General features: G+C 45.2%; 1 protein-coding gene across 2 annotated transcripts in view; it reads left to right on the top strand.

Moving 5' to 3' along the window:
• The first annotated feature begins 1,276 nt into the window (after positions 1-1,276).
• The window catches only part of PEBP4 (phosphatidylethanolamine binding protein 4), a 225,981-nt gene continuing 209,662 nt past the window's right edge, over positions 1,277-17,595 (top strand). Inside the window, exons 1-2 of one of the 2 annotated variants that reach the window (XM_026453965.1) lie at positions 1,277-1,399; positions 15,298-15,434. In XM_026453965.1, coding sequence (XP_026309750.1) covers positions 15,304-15,434 — 131 coding nt within the window. In that variant the 5' untranslated portion in view covers positions 1,277-1,399; positions 15,298-15,303. Of the gene's footprint in view, positions 1,400-15,103; positions 15,195-15,297; positions 15,435-17,595 lie in introns of those variants that run through there. The other variant, XM_023216862.3, reaches the window with a different exon arrangement.

The following is a 17,595-nucleotide window of genomic DNA, read 5'->3' as shown; positions in this document are numbered from 1 at the left end:
TGCCCAGGCTGGTCTTGAACCCCTTCAAGCAATCCTCCTGCCTCAGCCTCCCATTGTGCTGGGATTACAGGTGTGAGCCACCACACCTGGCTGTTTGTTTCTTTAGATGCTCATCTCCCTTCCTAAGCTGTGAGCTTATCAAGAGCGGGATCCTCACCTTGTTCATCTTTACACCTTCAGCACCTGCCATGTGCCTGCTATTTGTCTAGATTGAATACAAGGACTCTCCGCCCTGGCTGCATATGAGAATCATCTGGGAAGCATTTGCAACCCTCCATGTCTAGGGTTCACCTTCCGAGATTCTGGTCTAATTCACCTGGGGTGGGGCCAGGCATTGGTGATTTTCAGGAGTTCCTCAGGTGGTCTACTATGCAGAACCACTGGGTAAGTGTTTGACTTCCCATTGATTTGTTGATTTTCCTGTGAGGAATTCTCTAGAAAGAAAGTAAGGGGATGGTTCCAGGTGTGGTCATTTAAAACACAGCAGGAAACCCAGGACTTAAAAACCAAGTACTTGCCCTGGGCTTAGTTACCTGATTGGTAGAACCTTACCCAAGTGTGAGCCAGCCTGGAAGACTTGGATCTGAACCAGGTGGTGGTGGGCTCCATTATTCTGCAGGCTCCAGGCCACACTTGTTGGGGAAGGGGACGATTCTAAATCACCCCCAGTGGCCAGGTGCGGTGGGTGACTCACGCCTACAATCCCAGCACTTTGAGAAGTGCCTGTAATCCCAGCTATTCAGGAGGCTGAGGCACAAGAATCGCTTCAACTCGGGAGGCAGAGGTTGCAGTGAGCCCAGATCACGCCATTGCACTCTAACCTGGGCAACAAGAGTTAAAATCCGCCTTAATCAATGCCCCCCGACTGGGAGCTCTGAAGATAGTTGTCAATCCCGGTCTCTCTCCTGTCTGTGGCTGAGGGCCTGTTGCTCTCCGTGGTCAAACGTTGGACATCTTTCCCTGGACGCTGGTCTCAGTGGTTCCTCCCTCCAACCTTCTGCACCTGTCTCTGCAGCCTTCTTTTTCTGCATCTCTAGTGTCCGTTCTGCCTGACTCTCTGCATCTTGAAAGGCAGGAGAAACGGTAAGATAATTGTCTCCACAGTTTCCACTCTTTTCCTTAGAATCCTTGGAAGGAGGAATGCTGGCAAACCCACCCATTCTTCTTTTCCTATTCTCTCCTGCCCTACATATCAGCTCCTCCCTGGAACTCCCCTGGAACTTTCTCCAACTGTCTCCCCAACCGCCAACGGCTGCCTCCTCTCCTGTGGCTCCAGGAACCTTCCTGAACCTCTCAAACTCTCAACATCCGCAGGCTCTGATTACGTTAAGGGCCCAAACTGAGGGGCACCCTGGAGGGAATTTTCTCCCCACGTTCTCCAGGCCAGAAACCTGTCAAGGTATGTACCTTCCTGCAGCCAGCACCCAGCAGCTCCCACACTGTTCTGGGCAAGTGACAAGGGCTCTTCTCCCCTGTTTGTGTGCGGTAGGAATTTGCTATGAGAGAGAGGAGAGAGAGAAAAAAACACCTTGGCCTAGGCAGCTGTTAGAAATTCGTGGGCTGGATGCGGTGGCTCACGCCTGTAATCCCAGCACTTTGGGAGACCGAGGCGGGCAGATCATGAGGTCAGGAGATTGAGACCATCTTGGCTAACACGGTAAAACCCCGTCTCTACTGAAAATACAAAAAAATTAGCTGGGTGTGGTGGCGGGCGTCTGTAGTCCCAGCTATTCGGGAGGCTGAGGCAGAAGAATGGCGTGAACCTGGGAGATGGAGCTTGCCATGAGCCAAGAAAGTAAGAAATTCGTGGTAAAAGTGGTGTTTCCGATTGTTTCACTCTAGTGTGATTTGAGCACGTCATTTGCTCAATGTCACATTATTTGTGACATTCTTTGTGGTGTTTCTAGGTGCCTGTCTGTGAGCTTCAAACATTTCTCTAATTCTCAGAAAGTCCACTTTGGTGAATTTCTCACTGCCTGAGTTTTGGGCTGTGATGAGCCTCACTGATTTCAGGCAGGCCTTACGTCTGATAGATTTAGTGATTTTCTTTCCTTTGTGAGGTCCTCATTCCCCCTTCCATGATATAGGAAGAAAGATCCCCATTTCCTCCCATCCTGAGAAATTTAGAGGGAACCAGAGATTGACTCTGTCCCTGCAAAGAGGGACGAGGTAAATACATAGCTTCAGTAGGCTCTAAGTTCAATTCTCACCTCCACCAGATGGACAAAACGTTCAACCTTTCAAGGGTGACGTGACGGCAGGTGAATGTGTGAGGCACCACCATTTCATAGCCCCCTGGAGCCTGCCATTCCATGGGTGAAGTGATTCATTAATAGATACAATGTACACCTATTAATGAAATGGGTTTATTAAGTCAACCGTTGGTTGCTGAGACCAACAAGCTGGGGCTACCTAAAGGAGGAACTTATATCCCTAGAGTGGAAAGGTCTTGGCCCCCAGCCTCTGGCCCAAGGTCTAGCAGGACCTTTGGATAAATGGAGGGGTGAGGGAAAGGGTCAGAGCTGGGTTTATCTCACAGACACTCTCCTGACTCCTGGGGAATATAATTGTTGGGAAAATCCAGCCCTGGAGCTCTCTTTGCCAGCCCCATCGTTGCGACTATGACTTCCTCTGTCTTCTGTTTGATAGAAGGAAAGCAACATCTCTTAAAACAGAGCAAGTGCAGACAACCTGTAACAGAGCATTCCCCATTCCTTCCTCCTGTTTCTTAGACATTGCTAGCATTCATGCACTTAACAATCAGCCATAATCACTTGAGGCATTCTTGTTCTTAACTATTTTAAAGAAACAGTTATCTGTAAGGCCAAGTAAGAATAATAAAAATAAAATATTTGGCCGGGCGCGGTGGCTCAAGCCTGTAATCCCAGCACTTTGGGAGGCCGAGACGGGCGGATCACGAGGTCAGGAGATCGAGACCATCCTGGCTAACACGGTGAAACCCCGTCTCTACTAAAAATACAAAAAAACTAGCCGGGCGAGGTGGCGGGCGCCTGTAGTCCCAGCTACTCCAGAGGCTGAGGCGGGAGAATGGTGTAAACCCGGGAGGCGGAGCTTGCAGTGAGCTGAGATCCGGCCACTGCACTCCAGCCTGGGCAATAGAGCAAGACTCCGTCTCAAAAAAAAAAAAAATATTTTTCTTTCCCTCCATTTAGTCCATCATCGATGTTCTTCCCTTCTTTATGTAGAACCAAGCTTTCACTGAAACCTGAACCCTTTTCACTGAAGGGTTTCTTTTAACATTTCATGCAAGGCAGGTGTACTGGCAAAATCTTCTCTCAGTTTTTCTTTGTCTTCATATCCTCTCCACTTTTGAAGAAAAATTCCACTGGAAACAGATTCTAGGTTGATGGAAGTTTTAACTTTTTAAAACTATTTCACTCTCTTCTCGCTTGCTTTCTGATGGGAAGTTTGATGTAATTCTTATCATTGTTCATTTAGAATAAGCCCCCCTCCCTGAGAAAAAAACAAAGGAAATTATATTTTTATACTTTTGCATTTCAAGACAATTTTCAGATTGGTCATCTGAAATGAAAGGTGCATGAAAAGCAACCAAGAGTTGATAACAAAAGATGGCCCAAGTGTATATTGGGTGACTTTGGAATTCTTTCCCTGTCTTTAAATAGGACAATCAAAGGTCAGAGTAGTTCCTTTATGACATACGGTTTTTACATGTGCGTGCTTATTTATGTAAAGATTTATTAAGCATCTGCTATGTTCATAGTGCTGTGGGGAATGCAGAGACAAATGAGTCCCTCACAGGATGAAATATGTGCACAGAAAAGTAGAGCAGAAGGCAGAAATCAATGAATGGGAGGTGGGAGGAGCAGCTCTGCTCCTGGAGCTTCAGTGAGACCCAGATCTATTATGGGGGGAAGCATGACCTTTAGGAATTCAATATCCACCCCTTCCTCTCTGATTTTCTCCCTTCACCAACCCCCGAGGGGTAATGGAGCGCCTCCTAGTCCCAGGCATTGTGCTGGTGGCAGACACAGCAATTCCTAGGCTACATGGGGTCTCTCCTCCATGAAGGTAACAGCCTAGTGACAGAGAAATACAAGTAAATAAACAAAAATGGCCAGATATTATTCTATCCTGGTGGAAGTACTGCAGATGCTCTCTGCAGATACGAGAAGCTACCCAGGAAGGTACCCTAAAGGAAGTGATGTTTAAATAGCAAATAAAGGTGAGCAAAAGTAAGCCAGGTGGGTCATGGGGCAGGAGACAAAGGCACCCCTTATAGACAGAACAGCTTGTGCAAAAAGGCCTAGAGGTGGGAGAGAGCATGGCTGATTGGGAAAATGGACAGTAGTCCACACAGGCTGAACAAGAGGGCTACACAGTGAGGAGGATGGAGTGGCCAGTGTTGCCAAAGGGGGCTCTAATGAACACTAGTTTCTGGGATTTTTTTTCTCTCTCATTCTGCAGGTTGTCTTTTCACTGTTTTGATAGTGTCCTTTGATGCCCAAAAGTTTTCCGTTTTCATGGAATTCAATTTGTCGGTCTACTTTTGCTGCCTCTGCTTTTGGTGTCATATGTACATCAATGCCAAATACAATGTCATGAATCTTTTCCCCTGTGTTTTCGTCTAAGAGTTTTGTGGTTTCAGCTCTTACATTTAGATCTTTGATCCATTTTTGAATTAATTTTTATATCTGTTGTAAAGCAAGGATCCAACTTCATTCTTTTGCATGTGGCTATCCACTTGTCCCAGAATAATTTTCAGCACCCTCGCTGAAAATCATTTGAGCACACGCACATACACACACACACACACGCATACACACATACGCACACATGAAGGTTTATTTCTGGGCTCTCTAGTCTATTCCGTTGGCCTATTTATCTGTCTTTATGCCAGTACCAAACTATTTGGATTACTGTAGCTTTGTAGTTAGTTTTGAAATCAAAGTATGAGTCCTTCAACTATGTTCTTTTCAAGATTGTTTTGACTATTTGGGGTCCCATGAGATCATATATAAATTTTAGGATGGATTTTTCTATTTCTGTAAAAAAATTTCAGCATTTTGATAGGGGTTGCAATGAATCTGTAGATCACTTTGAGTGACTTTGTCATCTTAACAAAATTAAGTCTTCCACTCCATGAGCATTGAATGTCTTTACATTTGTTTATCTCTTCTTTAATTTATTTTAGCAAAATTTTGTAGTTTCAGTGTACAAGTCTTTCACCTCCTTGGTTAAGTTTATTCCTAGTTTATTCTGCTTTATGTAATCATAAATAGAGTTGTTTTCCTAATTTCCTATTTGAATTATTCATTTTTAGAGTAAAGAAATACGTTTGATTTTTGTTTGTTGATTTTGTAAATTACAACTTTACTGAATTTGCTTATTAATTTGCTTATTAGCTCTAACAGTTTTTCTTTTTTAAAAAATTAGAGTTTTCTATGTGTAAGATTGTCATCTGCAAACAGATAATTGTACTTCTTCCTTTCTATTTGGATGGCTTTTACTTCTTTTTCTTGCGTAATTGTTCTGGCTAGAACTTTCTATATATGATGAATAAGAGTGGCAAATGCACGTATCCTTGTTTTGTTCCTGATCTTAGAGGAAAACTTGAAGTCTGTCACCATTAAGTATGTTGTTATCTGTGGACTTTTAGTATACGGCCTTTATCATATTGAGGAAGCTTCTTTCCCTTCCTAGTTTGTTTTTATCTTGGAAGCGTGTTGAGTTTTGTCAAATGCTTTTTTTGTATCAATTGAGATGACCATGTAGTATTTTCCCTTCATTCTATTAATGTGGTGTTATTATGTTGATTGGTTTTTATATGTTGAATCATGCTTGCATTCCAGAAATAAATCTCACTTGGTTATGTTGTATAATCCTTTCAGTGTTGAAATGATCTATGCTAATCTTTTGTTGGGGACTTTTGCATCAGAGTTTCTAAGGGATGTTGCTTTGTGGTTTTCTTTTCTAACTTTGGTTAGAAGGTAGGCTTTGGTATCATAGTAATGCTGGCTTCACAGAGTGAGTCAGGGAGTATTCTCTCCAATGTTTCGGAAGAGTTTGAGAAGGATTAGTGTTCATTCTTCTTTAAATGTTTGGCAGAAATCACCAGTAAAACTATCAGGTTCAGGACTTTTCTTCACTGGGGTATTTTTGATTACTGCTTCAGTCTTGGTAGGTTTTATGTTTCCAGGAATTTGTCCATTTCTTCTGGGTTATCAAATTTATTACATAACCCACAACCTTACCCATTGTTTATATTAATCTTTTGTCACCCTTTTTATTTCTGTAAAATACTATTTATTTATATTTTTGTTTTTATAAATTTTAATCTCCTCACCTTCATTTCTTATTTTAGTAATTTGAGTCTTCTCTGTTTTTTAATTAATCTGGCTGAAAGTGTTAGTTTTACTGATGTTTTTCAAATAACCAACTTTTGGTTTTGTTGATTTTCTGTTTTTCTGTTCTCTATTTTATGTCTATTGCAATCTTTAGTATTTCTTTCTGCTAGCTTTGGGTTATCTTGTTCTTTTTTTTTTTTTTTTTTCTTACCTCCTTAAGGTGTAAATTTAGGTTGTTGATTTGAGATCCTTCTTCTTTTTTAATGTAAACATTTACAACTTCTCAATGTAAGCTTTTATAGCTATTTTACAGCATATACAGCTTTCAGTGCATCCCATACATCTTGGTATACAGGTTGAGTTTCCCTTATTGAAAACACTTGGGACAAGAAGTATTTCAAATTTCAAATTTTTCAGATTTTAGAATATTTGCGTATATGAGATATTTTAGAGATGGGACCTAAGTCTAAACATGAAATTTATTTATGCTTATATACACCTTATACACAGCCTAAAGGTAATTTTATACAATATTGTTAATAATGTTGTACATAAAACAAAGTTTTGACTGTGACCCATCACATGAGGTCAGGTGTAGGATTTTTCACTTGTGGTATTCCATAGGCCTTCAAAGTTTGAATTTTGAAGCATTTTAGAATTCCAATTTTTGGCTTGGGATGTATTGTGTTTTTTGTTTTGGAGACAATTTCACTCTGCCACCCAGGCTGGACTGCAGTGGAGCGATCTCAGCTCACTGTAACCTCCACCTCCTGGGTTCAAGCAATTCTCCTGCCTCAGCCTCCCAAGTAGCTGGGATGGGACTACAGGTGCCCGCCACCATGCCCAGCTAATTTTTGTATTTTTAGTAGAGACAGGGTTTCTCCATGGCCAGGCTGGTCTTGAACTCCTGACCTCAAGTGATCCAGCCACCTCGGCCTCCCAAAGTGCTGGGATTATAGGTGTGAGCCACCACTCCCAGCCAGTCTCCCATTTCTTTAATTGGTCTTCTGCCTAGTTGTTCTATTCATTATTAAAAGTGGAGTACTGAAATCTCCAATTACTGTTGTTAAGCTACCTATTTTTCCCTTCAATTCTATCCTTGTTTGCTTATATATTTTGGATCCCTGATGTTTGGTGCATATAGGTTTACAACTGTTATATCTTTTTGGTGAATTGATTCTTATCAATATACAATGCCCTTCTTTGTCTCTTGTTGTAAAATTAGACTTTAAAATCTGTTTTGTCTGATATTAATAAAGCCATCCCTGTTCTCTTTTTGTTACTGTGTACATAGGATATCTTTTTAAATCCTTTCTCTTTCAATCTGTTTGTGTCCTTAGAGCTAGAGCAAGTCTATTGTGGACAGTATATAATTGGATCATTTTTAAAAAATCTAATCTGCCAATTTATAACTTTTGACTGAGGCATTGAACCCAATTAAATTTATATTTAAATGCATTTACTGATAGACAATGACTCAGTGACTTATTTTGCCATTTTGTTATTTGTTTTCTGTATGTTTTAGCTCTTCTTGCTTGCTTGCTTGCTTTCTTAAGAGATGGGGTCTCACTATGTGGCCCAGGCTGGCCTCAAACTCCTAGGCTCACGTGATCCTCTCACCTCAGCCTCCCAAGCAGCTGGAACTACAGGCATGTGCCACTGTATCTGGCTGCTTTTCAGCTTTTTGTGTCCCTCATTGCCTCCATTTCTACCTTTCTTTACATCTAGTTGATTTTTTTGTAGTGACATGTTTTATTCACTTCTCATTTCCTTTTGTGTATATTCTATAAATACATTTTGTGGTTACCATGGGAATTACATCTAACATCCTAAAGTTATAATGATCTAATCTGAATTGATACTAACTTAACTTCAATTGCATACAAACATTTTACTTATACAGCTCCATGCCCCCCCATTTTGTGTTACCGATGTCATAGTTTACATTGTTATATATTATGTACCCACTAATAGATTTATAATTATTTTATTAATTGTCTTTAAATCCTGTGCTATAGTTTAGATATTTGTGCCCTGCAAATCTCGTGTTGAAATTTGATCCCCAGTGTTGGAGGTGGGACCCAATGGGTGGTGTTTGGGTCATGGGGGCAGATCTTTCATCAGTAGAATGCATTTCCAGGGGAGTGCATTCCAACGTTATTAGTTCCATGAGAACTGGTTGTTAAAAAGAGCCTGGCACCTCCCATTTCTCATTCCTACTTTCTATTTCACTGTATGATTTCTGCACACTCCAGCTTCCCTTTCCATTCTAAAATGAGTGAGAAAAGGCCAAGGCTTTTTTCTTCTGCCCAATCTTCCGGCCAGCAGAACTGTGAGCCAAATAAACCTCTTTATCAATTGTCCAGCCCCAGATGTTCATTTATAACAACACTAAATGGACTAAGACATCCTGTATTTAAAAGTGGAATTACAAACCAAAATTACAATAATACTGGCTTTTTTATTTGTCTGTGTGTTTACCTCAAACAAAGGTCTTGATATATGTCTTCACCTAGTTTCAGCTTACCACAGCTTTTCATTTCAACCTCAAGGTCTAGTTTCAGTATTTCTTGCAGGGCAGCGCTAATGGTAATCAACTCCCTAAGCTTTTGTTTATCTGGGACTTTCTTAATTTCTCTGTTATTAATATTTTGGAAGATACTTTTGCTGGACATAGAATTCTTAATTGACAACTTTTCTTCTTTCAGTACTTTATATTGTCCCAATGCCCCTGGGCTTCAAAGTTTCTGCTGATAAATTGACTGATAATTTTATTGAGGATCCCTGTACATGATGAGTCTTCTCTCTTATTGCTTTCAAAATTCTCTCTTTGTCTTTGACTTCCAACAGTTTGATTCTAGTGTGTCTCAGTGTAGGTCTCTTTGAGTTTATTTTACTCGAAATTCCTTGAGCTTCTTGGGGCCTTAGATAGTCTATTGTATGTCTCAATCTGTAATCTTTGTCTTCAGTGTCTGAAGGTCTGTAGTTGCTCTGCTGTTTTAATGAGCAATGCTGCCCCTTTTCCCTTAGGCAAAGCAAGACTAGTCCTGTAGGCAGACCCCAGACAGATTAGAGCATTGCACATGATGAGTCTAGCTCTGCTTCCTTAAGTTTAAGGGAGAGAACTAGGGCTTGAGCTACCATCTCCAGACCAATACTGCTGGCAGTGAAGGTCGAACAAGGTAGAAAGAAAATGAAATTTCCAACCTTTTTTTGGAGACGGAGTCTTGCTCTCTTGCCCAGGCTGGAGTGCAGTAGTGCTGTCATGCACTCCATGTGAAGAGACCACCAGACAGGCTTTGTGTGAGCAGTAAAGCTTTTTAATCACCTGGGTGCAGGCAGGCTGAGTCCGAAAAGAGAGTCAGCGAAGGGAGATAAGGGTGGGGCAGTTTTATAGGATTTGGGTAGGTAAAGAAAAATTACAGTCAAAGGGGGTTGTTCTCTGGCAGGCCGGAGTAGGGGGGGTCACAAGGTGCTCAGTCGGGGAGCTTTTTGAGCCAGGATGAGCCAGGAAAAGGAATTTCACAAGGTAATGTTATCACTTAAGGCAAGGACCAGACATTTTCGCTTCTTTTGTGGTGGAATGTCATCAGTTAAGGCAGGGGCAGGGCATTTTTACTTCTTTTGTGATTCTTTAGTTACTTCAGGCCATCTGGGCGTATAAGTGCAAGTCACAGGGGATGCGGTGGCTTAGCTTGGGCTCAGAGGCCTGACAAGCGCGATCTTCGCTCACTGCAATCTCCACCTCCTGGGTTCAAGCGATTCTTCTGCCTTAGCCTCCCAAAGAGCTGGGATTACAGGTGCCTGCCACCATGCCTAGCTAATTTTTGTATTTTTAGTAGAGATGGGGTTTCACCATATTGGACAGGCTGGTCTTGAACTCCTGACCTCAGGTGATCTGCCCACCTCAGCCTCCCAAAGTGCTGGGATTACAGGCATGAGCCACTGTGTCTGGAAAAATTCCTATTATTTTGAAGGAGGCTTTTAAAAAAAATTTGAGACAGGGTCTCCATTTCTCACCCAGGGTGCAGTTAAGGAGGCTTTCCTTGATTGGGCATTACTTGGCTGCTCTAACCTTTGGCTGTTTTCCAGAGCTCCTATAAAGTTAGTTCAGCCAGTTTTCTCTCTCTCTCTCTCTCTCTCTGTCTCTCTCTCTCTCTGTGTGTGTGTTTAGCTTTCCATGAGGGAACAAGAGCTTGGCGCTTCCTAGTCATCCATTTTGCTGACATCCCCAGGATGATTTTTTAAAACAGCTTTATTGCTATATGCTTAATATATCTCACAATTCATGAATTTTGAAGTGTATAATTCAGTGGTTTTTAGTATATGTATAGATATGTGCAACCATCACATAGTCAATTTCAGAACATTTTCATCACCTTTAAAAGAAACCTCATACCCTTTAGCTATCATCCCATACCTCTCATTCCCATCTTACCCCACCTCCACATCCAGCCTTAGCAACCACTAGTCTACTTTCTGTCCCTATATATTTGCCTATTCTGGACATTTCATATAAATGGAATCATACAATATGTCCTCTTTTGCGACTGGCTGCTTTCATTTAGCACAATGTTTTCCCCCATGCCGCCTGGGCCCCCACCCTGGGCTCTGTAGAAGGCACAGGATACTAGGAGTAGAGTGGGAGCAGGATTGCATGACGGAGTAGCCAGATCATTGGACTGGTCCAAATTTGAAGTTGCACCCAACAGCTGCAATGCGAAGATAAGGGGCAAGAAATTGAAGATGTTAGCAAGTGAATAGTACAAAGGTTTGCAAGACCCAGGTACCAAAGGGAAGGTAGTCAGAATAGGTAAGGAAAAAGGAGAATGGTCAAGGGACCAGAGTTTAGAATCAAATGAAAGAGTAAGTGCAGAGAAGTAACAAGAGGGTAGAGGAAGGAGAAGAGATGGTGATCAGAAGAGCTGCTTGAAATCAGCCGGGCATAGTGGTGCGTGCCTGTAATCCCAGCTACTTGGAAGGCTGAGGCGGGAGAATCACTGGAACCTAGGAAGCAGAGGCTGCAGTGAGCTGAGATCATGCCACTGCATTCTAGCCTGGGTGACAGAGACTCCGTCTCAAAAAAAAAAAAAACTGCTTGAATTTAATATTTTAGGGATTTAATATTTGTAGTGATGACAGTGTTCAAGAAAGTGGCCATGGGAAGGGAGGTTGGAAAGGAGGGAGGGGAAAGCGTTGGTAGAGGTGTCCAAAATAGGCAAATTCATAGAGATAGAAAATAGATTAGGGCTGTCAGGGGCCGGGGTGAGGGAGGAATGGGGTGTTACTGCTAATAAGTACAGGACTTCTTTTAGGTTGATGAAAATGCTCTGTACTTTGGTAGTGGTGATGGTTGCACAAGCTTGTGAACATACGAAAACCCACTGAATTGTACATATTAAAAGGGTGAATTTTATGTGTGAATTATACCTCAATTAATTTTTTATTAGGAATCAATGAAAAAATTCAGGGGGATTTGTTCACTATAGTTCAGAGATTCCAAGGGCCTACGTGGAAAGGTTTAGGAGGGAGAGAAAGAACAAGAGTCTGTGTCTGGGTAGAAAAAGGAGGTGAGGCCTGGGCAATGATTGGAGGGTGTCAGGCACAGGAGGCCTGGAGGGGTAAGAAGGGAGTGGAGAGTTTCAGCAGCGGTGGTTCAACAGATCCCAGTAGCTGGAGGGACCAATGTGTCTCCGGAAGCCACAGGTTTGGCTTGAATGGTGGTGTCTGGAGGTGGTCCCAGCCCAGGTAACTGAAGGAAGAGAGGGGGACTTCAAGGGTGGGCACCAAGAAATCTAGCAATGGGACTTTCCAGGGTGAGAGAATTAAGCAAAACCAGCTGGTGATGGGGAGGGAGAATGGTCACTCCGCAAGCTTGAACACGGCTTTCAGATCTTAGGTTTCAAATATGAATCAGAGTCCTGAAAATCCCCAAGAGAAAGATCGGGTTTGAAAATCCTGAGAACCACTGCATTCTGCCAGATCTCTCTGCACAAAAACAAGCCACAGAAGGTTAGATAAATAAGCAAAAGGCATCCAGGGCTAAGGGCCAACCTGTGATTAGTTTCCTACTGATGTTTACACAGAGTTATGAGCTGTTAAGTGAAAATAAGGATGATCAGAAACAGAAGTGGCATGTGTTATGCTCTTAAACAAGAATTTTATTAAACCTCTAGATACTCCACGTAAGGTGCTCAGAATGCTGGACAGTCTCCGTGCTGCCTCCCAGAAGCTTATAGGCTGGGGGATTGAGGGAGAAACGATCACTAAGCAAATAACTACAAAATAATTTATTACAACTATATAAGAATAATGAAGAAGGCAGTAAGGTGCTCTGATTGTTTATAAAAGGAATCTGATGAATGCTAGGGGTCAGAGCAAGTTTCTCTCAGGAAATGACATTCCAGCTACCCCCCTAATGAAGGTGGGAAGTGGGGTCGGTGCCTATCACAGCCCTGGGATAGAAAGGAGCTTGAGGAACCTGCCAGAGGTAACATGTGAGAGGAGGAGGAAGTCAGCTAGAGAGACAGGAAAAGCCTGATCTCGCAGGGCATTGTGGTCCACGTGGAGGACTCTGGGGTCCTTCTCCCAAGAACAAAGGGAATGTATGAGGGAGTGAGTAAGAGGCAATGGAGCAGCTACAGAGTGCAGTGGAGCCAGGTGGTTAAGAGCGTGGACTCTGGGCTGGGTGTGGTGGCTCATGCCTGTAATCCCAGCACTTTGGGAGCACACAGGTGGATCACTTGAGCCTGGGAGTTCGAGACCAGCCTGGGCAACAATGCAAGACCCCGTCTCTACAAAAAGTACAAAAATTAGCCAGAGCCGTGGTGTGCCTGTAGTCCCAGCCACTTGAGAGGCTGTGGCGGGAGAATCCCTTGAAGCCCAGAAGGTGGAAGTTGCGGGAGCCAGCATCACCCCATTGCACTCCAGCCTGGGCGATGAGAGTGAGACCCTGTCTCAAAAAAAAGCATGGACTCAATGGACTCAACCCAGTTTTAACAGGTTCAACCAGAGCCTGGGGTTTAAATTCCAGGTCTGCCACTTCCTGGTGACCAAGATCAGGTTTTAGCTAATGTCACTGTGCTGTCTCCTCCTCCATAAGATGGGATGATAATAGTGCCTATTTCCAAGGATTGGCATGAGGATTTGGAGACAAAAGTGCCTGGCATGTGGAGTAAGGAAGAACTGCCACTGGAAGTGGGCTCAACAGCAGCAACCTGCACTGTGGGCTCTCCTGCCTCCAGGCTGCCATCACTGTGCTAAAAGAGTTGACACCCAGGAAAGTTGAGGCTTCTCTAGTGGATGCCATTTGTAAGATGAGTTTCTTGGTCTTGGGCAGCCCTTCTGGCAGCATCTCCTTGACTGTGGCTGTCCTGTGAGCTGCATGCAGACAAGGCCATGATCAATCTATACCCCAGGGCCCAACATGGGGCAGGCACGTGGGAGGTGCTTAATGCCTATAAGTGAAGTGGGTTGCAAAGGAATGAATGAACGGTTGGATCTGTGAGAGAATACTTAGACTATTCATAAGTTATTGAGCATTTACTATGTTCCAGGCACCTTACCGAGGGCTTAACCTGGTTGATTTCATTCTCACAATGATCTTGTGAGGAGGCTACTATTAGACTCTGTCCAGTAGGGGAGATCTTGGGAATACGTTTTCTGGTTGGGGGCAAGGGGAGTCCTGGTTGTATTTCAGGGAGCCTAGTGATAGAGAAATGTGTTTAATATGTAGCCCCAAAGGGGGGCTTTTTGCTACAGGTTGGGATCCTGGAGGCAGGAATTAAGCCAGAAAGGAGACTATGCTGAAAGTGGTTCCTCTAAAGATCTAGCTGCATGTACTTTACAGCGATGATCTCATATTCCTTAGCAAGGCACCACGGTGACAGGAATTATTTTACTTGTTTGTGAAAAGGAAAAGTGGTGCGTTCTAGGCAGACGCAGTGGCCTCCCCAGCATCCAGAGAGAGCTCAGAGCAGAAGCCAGGAGTCCTGAGTTGCTGGCATGTCTCTCCCACCCCCGCCTCTGAGAAACAGAGAGCAGAGAGCAGAGCTATTGGAAAGGCTGTGGCAAGCCGCCTTTGTTCTTCTCCTTGCCCACTCAGGCTGTAACCAGAGTCCCACATGCACCTGGTGGCAGGACTGTTCCCTAAGGGAATGCAGGCGACAGTCCCCGGCTCCCCTTCTTCCCGGTGCAGCGCTGGGGCAGGCCACCCCTTTCTGAGCCCCAAGCAGCTCCCCAGACCTCCTTCTCCAGAGACGATTATTTTGGGAGAGTGCTGAGTTCAGCACAGCTGCAAGGTGCAGCCAGACGCACCCTTCTGTCCTCAGCTGGCCCTTCGGAGCTGGCCTCGGGCTGGGGTGCGCCTGCCCCCACCCCCTGCAGCAGTCCCTCCTACACAGGGTTACCGTGTCCAGCCACCTCCACCTTGGGGAAGCTCACAGGCTGTGGAGACAGGTGGAAGAATGGGGGCCAGGAGAGGCAGAGCCGGTCTGAGGGGCACAGCCCAACTCCTAGCTCTGAGCTTGGGGTCACCAGCTTCCCAGGGCTTGCCTTACAGCCAAGGGGCAGGCTGGCCTTTGGCCAGCTGACCATCCCCGGGCCAAGAGCAGGGACTGGACGAGGAGCTGCACTGAGAAGCTTATATAAGCACTTCTACTTCGCAGCCTGCTGTCTGCCCTGGCAGCCAGGACAAGAGTGACAACAAAGCTGTGTCCTGCCAGGGGGAGGGGCCTCTGCCAGGAGTGTACATTGAGTCCAACTTGGAGGAGGCCCAGGTCCTCCCAAAGTACTTGTGTCCGGGTGGTGGACTGGATTAGCTGCGGAGCCCTGGAAGCTGCCTGCCTTTCTCCCTGTGCTTAACCAGAGGTCTCTATCCTGCCAAGTGGGCCCCTGGGGTGGGGGGGCACAGGTAGTTGGCAGGAAATCCCCTGCAGGGGATCCAGCTGCTCTAAAGCTCCTTCTGTTCCAGGTGCCCATGGGTTGGACAATGCGGCTGGTCACAGCAGCCCTGTTACTGGGTCTCGTGATGGTGATCACTGGAGACGAGGACGAGAACAACCCGTGTGCCCAAGAAGCCCTCTTGGACGAGGATGCCCTTGTGTGCCAGTAAGTCAGGGCAGGCTCGGAGGTGGGAGGCACAGAGGCTGCCAGGCAGGTAGATCGCAGGGAGGGGTATTTCCAGAACCAAGGAGCACCATCTCCTGAGCCTGATTTTATGGGGAAGACAGAACACACGTCAGGTCTGGAGACCACCTTGATGGAGGATGGCGCTGGGAAAGGGACTTAGAAACAGACTCCTTCCTGCCTTCCAGGATGCACCTCTCCCAGGACCAGGAGGGCTGTGTATATGGTCGGCTCTGCTTGGGCCCTCCAAACCTGGGGGTTCTTGGCGGGGGCAGGAGGCTGAGACCCTCAGAGAGAGACCCAGAGAGAGACCATCCCTCCCTATAGCCTGAATGCCCCTCTCCCCAGAACCCCGACCAAGAGGCGTTTTAATGAAAGAAGGTGTGTGATTAGACCCTTCCTGTGTGAGAGGTGTTTTTCAATGATGGGACCCAGGAGTGTTTGTGTAGGGGCCCTTTAGGGATCATGGCACTGGGTAGAGTTGGGTGATGAGGCTGGCTTCTTCCCTTCCAAGGGCACAAGCTGCTTCTACTTTGGGTAAGCTGGAAAGCCTGGCGTCCGGCTCGCTCCTCACCGACTCTGCCGGTTAGAAAGCAAGGCTTCATTTATCTGGACTTGTGGGTCATCCTGAGGACTCCCTAGGCCAAATCGATGCCAAACCTCCCCGCCAGTTTAGTGACTGAGGAGGGAGACACCCAGCTGAGCCCATGTGTGAGAAATGGGACAGGAGGAAAAAGAACTTTGACGACCTACTCTCTTCTGTACCTTTGAATTTGCACAAACATTACTGTTCATGAAAATATGTTTGTTTTTCTTTTTTATTTTATTTAAAACATTTTTGACAAACATTACTTTTAGAACCATAAATACATGTCTTCTCTTAAAGTTATGTAGTTGAAGCCTTCTTAAAAAGTAACATTTTGGTTGGATTCAGTGGCTCACGTGTGTAATCCCAGCACTTTGGGAGGCCAAGGTGGAGGATCACTTGAGCCTGGGAGTTTGAGACCAGCCTGGGCAACATAGAGAGACTCTGTCTCTACAAAACAGTTTAAAAACTAGCCACGCATGGTGGTGCACACCTGTAGTCCCAGCTACTCAAGAGGTTGAGGTGGGAGGATCGCTTAAACCCAGGAGGTCAAGGCTGTTCTGAGCCATGATTGCGCCACTGCATTCCAGCCTGGGCAACAGAGCCAGACCCTGCCTCAAAAGAAAAAAAAAAAAAAAAAGTAACAAACTTTGTTCATGTCAGTACATTTTGAAAAATCTTGTTAAACAGTTCTGGGTGTAGACTGGGCATGGTGGCTCACGTCTGTAATCCCAGCACTTTGAGAGGCTGAGGCAGGCAGATCACGAGGTCAGGAGTTTGAGACCAGTCTGACCGACACAGTGAAACCCCATCTCTCCTAAAAATAAAAAAATTAGCCGGGCATGGTGGTGCATGCCTGTAATCCCAGCTACCCAGGAGGCCAAGGCAGAAGAATCCCTTGAACCTGGGAGGCGGAGGTTGCAGTGTGAGCCAAGATTGCGCCACTGCACTGTAGCCTGGGCAACAGATCAAGACTCTGTCGCAAAAAACAAACAATTCTGGGTGAAGTTTTCATGTGGAAGGAGGAAGAGAAACATGGTTGCCTCTCACAAGTGGAATCTAGTTTTCTAGGTGCTCTGCTGAGTGAGTCGAGGGGCTGGCAGGCTTCTCGCTCTGAGCAGTGCAAGGTCAACGCCCTCATAAGCAGGAGAGGTCAGCTGAGCCAGGGAACAGCAGGCCTGGGCTGTGATAATGGCCCCTTAAGGAGGACCTCAGCGGTTCCTGGTGTTTCCCACACTGTGGGAAATTAGGATGTCTGTAGGATTGCTGGAGGTGACCAGCCTGAGGCTCTGGGTGCCCTAGGCTCTGCCCTGCCAAGATCACATCTTGGTGCCCTGGTGACCCATGCATGGGGGCACACGTGGGAAGTCCCAGGGCACCTTCTGTGTCCCAGGTGCTCTGCTGGTGCTTGGACTCCTTGACTTCTCTCACTGTCAGTGATGAACCTACAGAGTCTATGTTAGCACCCCCATTTTGCAGATGAAGAGTCCCCAGAGATTAAGAAATCTGCCCACGGTGTTTACATAGCTTAAAAGTAGCAGAGCCAAGATCTAGTCC

This window comes from Piliocolobus tephrosceles, chromosome 7 (assembly GCF_002776525.5).
Source record: "Piliocolobus tephrosceles isolate RC106 chromosome 7, ASM277652v3, whole genome shotgun sequence".
NCBI lineage: Eukaryota > Metazoa > Chordata > Mammalia > Primates > Cercopithecidae > Piliocolobus > Piliocolobus tephrosceles.
This window is presented reverse-complemented; position numbering and strand designations above follow the sequence as displayed.